The 10644-nt window shown below is 35.9% G+C and overlaps 1 protein-coding gene across 1 annotated transcript in view; it reads left to right on the forward strand.

The window, feature by feature from the left end:
• LOC106881078 (cadherin-like and PC-esterase domain-containing protein 1) overlaps positions 1–10644 on the forward strand; it is a 174928-nt gene that overhangs the window by 152952 nt on the left and 11332 nt on the right. Inside the window, exons 13-19 of the mRNA XM_014931294.2 lie at positions 783–1051; positions 2778–2866; positions 5377–5406; positions 5748–5937; positions 6849–7023; positions 8623–8746; positions 10099–10235. Coding sequence (XP_014786780.1) covers positions 783–1051; positions 2778–2866; positions 5377–5406; positions 5748–5937; positions 6849–7023; positions 8623–8746; positions 10099–10235 — 1014 coding nt within the window. The remainder of the gene's footprint in view (positions 1–782; positions 1052–2777; positions 2867–5376; positions 5407–5747; positions 5938–6848; positions 7024–8622; positions 8747–10098; positions 10236–10644) is intronic.

Here is a 10644-nt window from a genome sequence, read left to right on the forward strand (position 1 = left end):
AGACTATTTGTACTAAAAGCTCGCATTTGAGACTATCTGTACTAAAAGTTCACATTTGCATTAAATTCTCAGCCTAAAATTTCCACCAAAATCTGGAAGATAACCTGAAATTTCAATTTGTCAGCACCAATATAATTCTTTCTACTGCAGGTGCAAGACTTGAAATTTTGGGGGATGAGGCCAATCAATTGCATCAACCCCAGTATCCTCACTTTGAGGATGTAGCCCTCTTTCCTTTCCATCTGCCTCAGAATTCCTGAAAGGATCATAAACACTGTCTCCCCCCCCCCCACACTTCCCTAAAAAAATTAAAAAAGTAAATCTCAAGTATTTTTTTACTTATTTCGATCATTGGATTCTGGCCATGCTGGGGCACTTCTTTGAAGGGTTTTATTCTAACAAATTGACTCCAGTACTTATTTTTAAAGTCTGCTAATTAATCTATCGGTCTCAAGAACATAAACAAACCAACAGTGGTTGTCAAGCAGTGGGGGGCAAACACAAACTAAAAGACACACACACACACACACACACACACACACATACAAACAGGCTTCCACACAGTTTCCATCTACCAAATTCACTGACAATTGGTTGGCCCAGGACTATAGTAGAAGACACTTGACCAAGGTGCTGCACAATGGGACTGAATCAGATACCATATGCTTGCAAAGCAAGCTTATTAACCATACAGACATTGAAAACCAGTCAATTTGATCCTTGAAGACATTATCACAAAACAGTTGAAATTACTTTTCTTTTTCACTCTTGTGTTTTGACAGCTATATCCTTCTGAAGATATCAGTGTCTACAACAATTTGGTACAACAATTACAGCAATATCTACTGGAAAATAGCATTCCTACGAAAGACAAGAGTACAGAACGTATACAGTTACAAATTGGCAGAAAAGACATCACACTTCATACTGCTTTGATCCACTCATTATTAATTGGCTTAGAGACATTTTATGCAAGTAATACAAACAGAAATCCAAGAATCCCTGACAATCATGACGTGATGGAGTTTTACATGGACCCAAACATATCAAAGTAAGAACTTGTTGACAATATTTGCATTTGGATATGTTTTATTTTACTTAGTTGATAAATGTTTCTCATTTGATACATATATAATTCAGTCTATACCATAAATGCATATTTGTGGTCTTACATTCATAATTATAGGCTTGCATAAATACTGCATGTAGTGATATGAATAATATAGATGTTTTTGATCTAGTTTGTATTCTTTGCCTTCAAATTTGATGGCAAAAAATCCAAACTAGATCGAAAACATCTATAAAAAGATTACACACACACATGCATGCACACACACACGCACACTCACACGCACACACACACACATTCATAAACTATAAACACACTTACACATGTTTAAATATGTATACATACATCACACATACATGAATACAAAAATACATTTTTACAGACACATGCTTTCATATATTGTGTGTGTGTGTGTGTGTGTGTGTGTGTGTGTGTGTGTATGCATTCACATTAATATAAAACATACTTTATTATGTGTGTGTATTTATATATATATGCATACATGCACAATTGCATGAGTACAAAAGCATAGTCATTCCACTGATGGATATATATACAAGTATTTGATTACAAAACGTGCGCACACACACACACATACACAACAAATCCAACTGTATATATTTATTTCTTTTTTTATGAACTACAAAGTTGCATGTGTGTGTGTGTGTACACATGTTACAAAAGTAGATGTGGACTGGAAGAATGAGAAGGGTATTTGACTAAATAAACACCTTGTAGAATTTAGTTACGTCTGTTTATGATGATGTTTGAATTTCAACAAAGTCCACTTTAATTTTCATCATTCTGAAGTTGTAGTGCACCTGAGCACAGTATACAATAAATTCATTTCTTTTTTCTTTTATAAGATAAAGAAAGGCTCACCAAGTACGAAGGTCAATATAATTGACTGATCCCTCTCACAAAATTTGTGACTTTATGCTTATGTTAGAAATCATTATTATTAATGTTATTACTGGCAGTAAACAGGTTGAATCATTAGACTGCTAGACAAAATGCTTAGCAGCCTTTCTTCCACTATACATTCTGATTTCAATTGCTGCCAAGGTTAACTTTGCCTTTAATCCTTTCAGCATCAATAAAATAAGTATTAGTTGAACACTTGGGTCAATATAATTGACTTACCTGCTTCCTCATGCTGGCCTTGTGCCAAAATATGAAACCATAATTTTTTAAAGAAATCACTATCATTATTCCTTTTGTATGCTTTTGTTGGGGTTTTTTTTCTGGTCATAATTGATTGCACATAGACCATCATTGTGTTTTGTAATTTGTCCTTGTAAAGCATCATTCTAGAATGGAGGATTCATGAAACAGTTAGACAACTGGCCAACGTTTTGTAGAATTTGTTTCAGCTCTTTGTATTTAGCAGCAATGCCTATGACATCACTGATGCTAATCTTTATCAGCCCAAATCAGCAGCCTTTCCCTTGGATAAACATCAACAGTGTAAAGAGGTAGAGACATTTACGCATGGGAAACTGCAAGTCTTCCTTAAAAAAAACCTTGCGTAAACCTGCACTTACATATACAGATGCTTGGCCAACACTAACTGACAGGGACCCTATAAAGTCCTCTCATCCATTGCCCTTCTGTCATATAAAATTAATTATTTATAAATTCTTTGCTAACATTTCTTCCTTTGCTTTAGTTTATAAATCTAATGAATATATTATTTCCTAAAATCCAGGAAAAGTGATGTCTTCCTGCCGACTGTTGCTAGTTACACAAACAGAAAACTGGAAGAGAAGAAATATCAAGAGGCAGATTTGAAAGACCGTGAGTTACTTTCAATTGGTTAACTTTCTCTCATACATTTCATTTCACTCATGTAATATCTTAGCTTTGTACTTAAGTCTTTAATTATATATTTTAATAAGGTGGTTTTCTTTGTTATGTTTTTTATTTATTTTTTTATTTATTTATTTATTTGTAAGTTGGTCCTGTGACCTTTGCACATCCTTTTAAACTTAACCAAAACATCTACATGTCAATCATGGGCCAGAAGAGAACCAGGGTGGGTTGGTTCTATCTGAATGTTTCCAATAAAGAAAGAAATTCTACTAAAAGCCCTTGTGCTGATGTTAAAGCTGGCAACATGTTAAATCCACATAAAAAAATACTTTTGTATGCTGGGAATCTAACTAGGTTACCTATTTCTGTAGTATTTAACTTAGTATGTTTTCATTGCACTTGTTGACTGAAAGAGTAGTAGTGATGAGGATGAAATGAGTAGAATAATTGGCTTTGTTAAAATGTTATATTTACTAATGAAGTTGACGCTCGTTATTTAAGATGTAAACTGAGAGAAAATGAAATGGATGTTGACAAAAAGTGAGTGAATGTAACATTGGAGAGAAATTATAGAGTTAAAATTAATATAAGGTAACAGAGAATTTCACTTACTCTAGATTTGGATAGTCTTTGTGTTAATTGAGCTATGAATAAAAGATATAGCAAGGCATTGGTGTGGCCATGTGGTAAGAAGTTTGCTTCCCAACCACATGGTCCCCAGTTCAGTCTTCCATTATAGCTTCAGGCCAACCAAAGCCTTGTGAGAGTATTTGGTGGATAGAAACTGAAAGAAGCCCAGTGTGTGTGTGTGTGTGTGTGTGCGTGTGTTTGTCTCCCACCACAGCTTGACAACTGGTGCTGGTGTGTTTACATCCCTGTAACTTAGCAATTTGGTGAAAGAGACTGAGAGAATAAGTTGCAGGCTAAAAAAAAATAACAAAAAAGACCCATAAGTACTGGGGTCAATTCATTCAACTGGAATTCTTCAAGGCAGTACTCTGGCATGGCCATACAATTAAAAGATTTAAAAAAAAAGCTACTTGTGTATTTTGTGTGTGTGCGCGCGTGCGTGTGTGTGTGTGTGTGTGTGTGTGTGTGCGTGTGCGTGTGCGTGTGTGTGTGTGTGTGTGTGTGTGTGTGTGTGTAGCCACTAATAGGAATGTTTGAGTATATACAGGTAATTAGATATTCAAAATTCCAATCAATTTGACGTCCTGACTTCTGAATTTTATGACTGAAAGAATTGCTTTTTGAGTAGATAAATGGTTAAATTGTTATTGGATAAAAATGTCTTACAGTATTTGTTCTGGTACTTAACATTCCTAGTGCTCAAGTAGATGTGGTAATCTTGTCTGCATCAAGCTAAAAGGATGATATCTTGACAAAAGTACCTGAAATAAAGTGATAGGATACAACCTATGTATAATCCTCATGAAAATTCTCATTACTGCTTGTCAATGAATTCCCCAGGTCATCATCATCATTTAAAGTTTATTTCCCATGCTGGTATGGGTTGGACAGTTTGATTGCAGCTAGCCAGACAGAGAGCTATCCAGGCTGCAATTGTCTGTTTTGCTATGGCTTCTAAAGTTGGAGGCCCTTCCTAATGCCAATGCCTTCATTAAAAAAATGGGATGATCATGGCTGGTGTCTTTGATACTTGGTCATCCCTGATTGAGCTGACCTAGGGTTAAATAACAACAACAACAACTGAAAGTGTTGCGATTTTTTAAAGTTGTATCATGATGATGATGATGTATCTCATTCTACTCCAAATCAGTGAGAACCATATATGACTTCTCAGATTATTTATAAAGCTGTCCATATCTACAATAAATGATTTGGTGGTCAATTACTCGGTAATTAACATACAAAGGAAATTATGTAGCCCAATAGATTATTCCTGTTAGTTAATTTTATTGATAAACCTAGTCTAGATGGTCTTTCTAAATGTCATGTAACTCTGAAATTATTTTAAAGCAAGGCTAAATATATATTGGTTTCACATTTTGGCACAAGGCCAGTAATTTTGGGGGAAGGAGTAAGCTGATTATGTCAACCCCAGTGATCAACTGGTACTTGTTTTATCAATCCCTAAAGGATGAAAGGCAAAGCTGACCACAGCAGAATCTGAACTCAGAAAATAAAGATGGATGAAATGCCGCTAAGCATTTTGTCTGGTACACTCACGATTCTATCAGCTTGTCACCTTAAGCTATATATATATCACTAGTGGGTTCCCATAGAAAATTTATGAGTAATTAATATTCAGTTTTATTGTTAATTACTTGCAGCAAACTATATAACTATATTGAATAGGATTCGTCATCATTTCTCTATAGATTGGTGAATTATATCCTTACCAAAAACTGAGCTAAAAACCTAGAGTGTATTTGAAACCTCAACCTCTGAGATACATTACTCACTCAGCCTTATGTTCCTATATTGATTAAATGTACTGGTTTTCTTTCTTAATTTTGTGTTTTCTTTTTCAGGAAAATATCTACGTCCTAGCTGTAGTGAAGGTATTTATTTACTATTATACTTGATTATGATGCAATAACTGCCACTGTAATGATTGTTTTATGTAATAATAGTAGGAAGGTAGTGTCTAGGATTTGTATGAAGTGTTGGTAATTACGTAAATTAAAGTACTTACATAAACTATCCAGTGCCACATGTCCATTGAATAATATTTGAATTCATGCCCATGTAGTCCAGTGGTTGGTTTCTTGGTCATTATACTTAATTTGGTTATTGTTACACTTAATTCTGTGTCTATTGTTATATTTTACCCAATTTTTCATAGAAAACTGAAAACCACAGACACACAACTCAATGTTGGTCTTTTGATTCTCTCTTTCAGATCCTTTGGCTGTACCATTTCTAATGAAATTTAACATTGAACCACCAGTCAAACTCACACCAGCATTTGACCCCAACATTTCCACATATGAAACCAGTGTGCCTTATGAATTACTACTGATAAAAATTTGGGGGTTTGCCCAAAGTTGTCAATGCATCTCTAAGATAGATGACAAATTTGGTTTCCCGAGGTAAAATATTATTAGATCATCATTACCATCATCATCATCATCATCATCATGTGATTATTTTTTCAGACTTGCATCGGTTAAAAAGGGTTAAACTCCTTATTTTATGGCCTAGAAAGCTCTCATAAAGTTAGGAAGGGCTTGAGAACTGAACCCTGATAGACACTGGTTTGCATACTAAATACCTCACTGAATGCATTGCTAACTTTCTCCACTCTGATGGCATCCCTCTACATGGCTTTAATGACTCTCACAAGCAATTCATATACTCCAAGTGTTTTTTAGCAATCACCAGACTACAGAACATAGCACCCTATCAAAGCCTGCTCCAGGTAGACAAATGCTAGGTTTAGTGACCTACACTGAGCTGAAAATCTTCTCCTAGTTGTGTCACTACAAAGAAAATATCAGGAGTATGCCATCCCATCATAAACATGATGTGCATTTTACTTAAGTTAATCCTGTTCCTAATTAGATGTGTTATAACTCTTCCTGTTCCTACCATAATTTCATTTGATGTTTCTGTAAATAATTCTTTTTAGAACATCTCCTTAGCATTATCCTATTATTTTAAATAAGACAAAACACATCGAATGATACAGTAACCAATATATTATTTGGAAAGGAACAAGATAGTTACAGCTAGTATACTGGTCTTAGGTTAGCTTGATCAGATTAGAACTGATTACAACATGCTGATTCAATGTAAATCTATAAATTATACACTTTTACTGTTTTTGGTCCATTTTTTTAAGCATTACTACTCTGTAAAATCCCAAGTGTTTAAAAACTAACGACATCATCATGAGTTCAGACCATCCCTTTTATTTCATTTTTTCCACTTCATTAACAAAAACGTTAGTGATTGATTAATTAATTAACGAGTATACTGTTCTTATAAAAATTATTTGAAGGGCCATCAACTATACTTTAGGAATTGGCACCAACCGAATTACAATTGCTGTAGTGGATGTGACTTATATGGAACCACTTGCAGTAAACACTTATACAGTAATAATCCACAGAAGACAACCTCAAAAGGAAGAATTTTCACCAGGTGTCAACCACGTTGTCTGTAGCCTGAAGCAGGTAAGAGTTTTACCAAAATTATATCTTCCTTTTGTTTCTCTTTCTCTTTCTCTCACACTCTCTCCTTTACTTTCTTGCCCCACCTCTCTCTCTCTCTCTCTCTCTCTCATATACATACACCCACACACACACACACCTACATGCTAGAAATAGCTAAATCTTCCTCATACTACAAGGGGAATTATCTGCACTTTTGCCATAGCATATCTTTATTATTGTCACACTGCCTTCCACGTATGCATGCTTATAGTTGGTATTATTGTGGTCATATGATCGAAGTTTGAGCCTGATCACACCATTTTTCTTTCTGGTTTTACAGTGTAAGCATGGCTGCTCCACTAGCAATGTTTACCAAAGAAGAACAAAGAGCAGTAATCCAATTTTCTCTTGTCAGAAGGTGCTTGTCAGGTGCTGAAATTCATTGGAGGCTTTTAACACAATACAGGGACAATACACTACTGTGTGGAAGTGTGTATGAGTGGATCGAGAAGTTTTAAAGTTTAAAAGTTCTGGGACTCAAATGGGCCTATACTGGAAGACTACCTGGAAAAGGAGTGTATGATCAACAGTGCAAAACACAGTGCTTTGCTGGCCAACAAACTGAAGCCAGAAATTCATACCAAAGCTTATTGTCAAAAAAAGTTTTGTTGTTGTATGACAATGCACGCCCGCACATGGCCATCTGGACCATTGAAACCATTAACCAATTGGGTTTTGAGGTGCTGGAACACCCTGCCTACAGCCCAGATCTCGCTCCTTCTGACTATCATATCTTTGGATTGCTCAAAAATGCTTTTACGAGGTTGTTGATTTTCTATGGAAGAAGATGTGAAGGAAGCAGTGCATAAATGGTTGCATGACCAATCGAAAACCTTCTTCTTGGAGGCAATATGCAAGATTATGGACCGCTGGACCAAGTACCATTGAAAAGGAAGGATACTATATAGAAAAATGACGTACTTGTTTATCTTCTGCTTTTGTGTAAATGCATTGCAAAAACAAGAGTAAATACATTGAAAAACAAGAGTGTGTATAATTTTTGACTCACCCTCATACATTCCTTCATCTTATAAAAATACATTAACAAACCAACACCAGTTATCAAACAACAGTGGAGACAAACGCACACAGTGGGCTTCCACACAGTTTCTGTTTATCGAATTCACTGTTTTACTATAGCCCCAAGTTGGCATGGGGCTATAATTGAACCTAAAACTACCAGGTGGCAAAATGAGTTTCTTAACCACACAGCCATGTCTATGCCCATAGCTATGCCTATGTCTATTGTTTAAAAGATTAATGGACATAGTTCTTTTAATGATTATTTAAAGAACTATTAAGGTCATCTTTGCCTTTCATTTTCCTGGGGGTCATAGATAGATCTGCTCAAACAAGGTTCACTCAGAACTAAACAAAAAAAATAAAGTATAAATACTAACAGATTTAGTGGCTGATGCATAACAATAACCACATGAATTAATCTTCTGTACAATTTTTAAACTGAAATATATGTATTATTTTGTCATTAACCCTAAAAACACAAGATAAATTGAACTTTTATCTAATTTCTTTGTTAAAATTCTTGTTACTTTCTACTAGGATTGCTCCCTGAAATTTTCTGAAGATTCTGACTGTGGCTTACATAAGACAGCATTTAATTCTTGGTCTGATATGTTATCCTACATTGAAATCTTACCACCGTGTGTTACAGCTGATATGCCAGGTATGGTTGAGACTAATAGAAAAATATTCTTTAATTTTTTTTTAAATTGAAAGATTGGTGTGACAGGCCAGATCTGGCCAGTTTGAACATAAAATAGGTAGAACATTTTGGCCAAGTGCCACATAATATACATTGGTGCTGGTGCCACATAAAAGGCACCCAGTACACTCTGCAAAGTGGTTGGCATTAGAAAGGGCGTCCAGCTGTAAAGACCAAGATAAAACAGACTATGGGACCTGGTTCAGCCCCTAGCCTTGCCAGTTCTTGTCAAGCCATCCAGCCCATGCCAGCATGGAAGACAGAGACATTAAATGATGATGATGACTATGAAGAGTTAAAAGTTCTTTCATACTTCTGCGATTTGAGCACTGAAATAATTCCAGTGCAACATATTGGTTAAAATCAGTCTTTCATGATATAACTATTATATGTGTAACATGCATTTACATGTACAAAGCAGGGGAAAATACTGGCACTTCTCAAAAAGACAAAGCCTTGAAGAACATAGTAGTAACAGGAAACTTGAAATAACAATGGAGTGAAAGCTCAACTGAGTGGCTGCATCATAATAAGTTTGCTTCCTAACCACATGTTAAGTTCCATGTTAAGTCCCACTGCATAACTCTTTTATTGTAGCCCCAGGCCAACCAAAGCCTTGTGAGTAGAGTGATTTTGTAGACAGAAACTGGAAGAAAACTGAAAGGCAGTGAGCTGGCAGAAACGTCAGCACACTGGGCAAAATGCTTAACAGTATTTCATCTGCCGCTACGTTCTGAGTTCAAATTCCACAGAGGTCGATTTTGCCTTTCATCCTTTCGGGGTTGATTAAATAAGTACCAGTTACGCATTGGGGTCGATATAATCAACTTAATCTATTTGTCTGTCCTTGTTTGTCCCCTCTGTGTATAGCCACTTGTGGGCAGTAAAGAAATAAGAAACTGAAAGAAAACTGACATACACATACACAGGTGTGTGTATATATTATTGTCTCCTTGCTTTGACATTGCATGTTTGTTGTAAACAAGTGTGTCACTGTCATGCAAGAGGTGTTCTTTGCTACCAAAACTTTCAAGACCTGTCTGGTCATGGGAAAATATCTTACTTGGAAACAGATGATGGTTGGTGACAGGAAGAGTGTCAGGTGTAGAAAATTCACCTCAACAAGTTCTGACCGCTTTCAACATGGAAAAGTGGGTGTTAAAACGATGATGATAATGATAGTGACATATACTTTACAGCTAATTATGTTTATTATTTTCTTTGATTAAACTTGTTATGTACATTTCCTATATAACAACCTGTTGCTCTTCTCCTTAAGTTCCCATGTTAATGCAGTTTTATGAAATTTTCAGGTCAGTGGGTTGTACCTTGCAGTAAATGTTCTTCAACAGCTCTCTGCTACTGGCAAAAGGCTATCTGGCAACCGAAATCTTGCACCCATCGCTGGTTCCCAAGAAATCAACTACAAAAATGTTTTACAAATAAAAAGGTTTGTTTTTGCTACTGTTGGTATTATTAAATTTTTATTAGTAGTACTAGTATTATTAAGGTGGAAAGCTGGCTAAATCATGAGCACACTGGGCCAAATCCTCAGCAGCCTTTTGTTTGTCATTACGTTCTGAGTTTTCTGCTGAGGTCAACCAATAACAACCTGGATTATTTAATGAAAGAATATCATCATCATCGTTTAACGTCCGCTTTCCATGCTAGCATGGGTTGGACGATTTGACTGAGGACTGGTGAAACCGGATGGCAACACCAGGCTCCAGTCTGATTTGGCAGAGTTTCTACAGCTGGATGCCCTTCCTAACGCCAACCACTCAGAGAGTGTAGTGGGTGCTTTTACGTGTCACCCGCACGAAAACGGCCACGCTCGAAATGGTGTCTTTTATGTGCCA

Source organism: Octopus bimaculoides, chromosome 2 (assembly GCF_001194135.2).
Source record: "Octopus bimaculoides isolate UCB-OBI-ISO-001 chromosome 2, ASM119413v2, whole genome shotgun sequence".
Classification (NCBI taxonomy): Eukaryota; Metazoa; Mollusca; class Cephalopoda; order Octopoda; family Octopodidae; genus Octopus; species Octopus bimaculoides.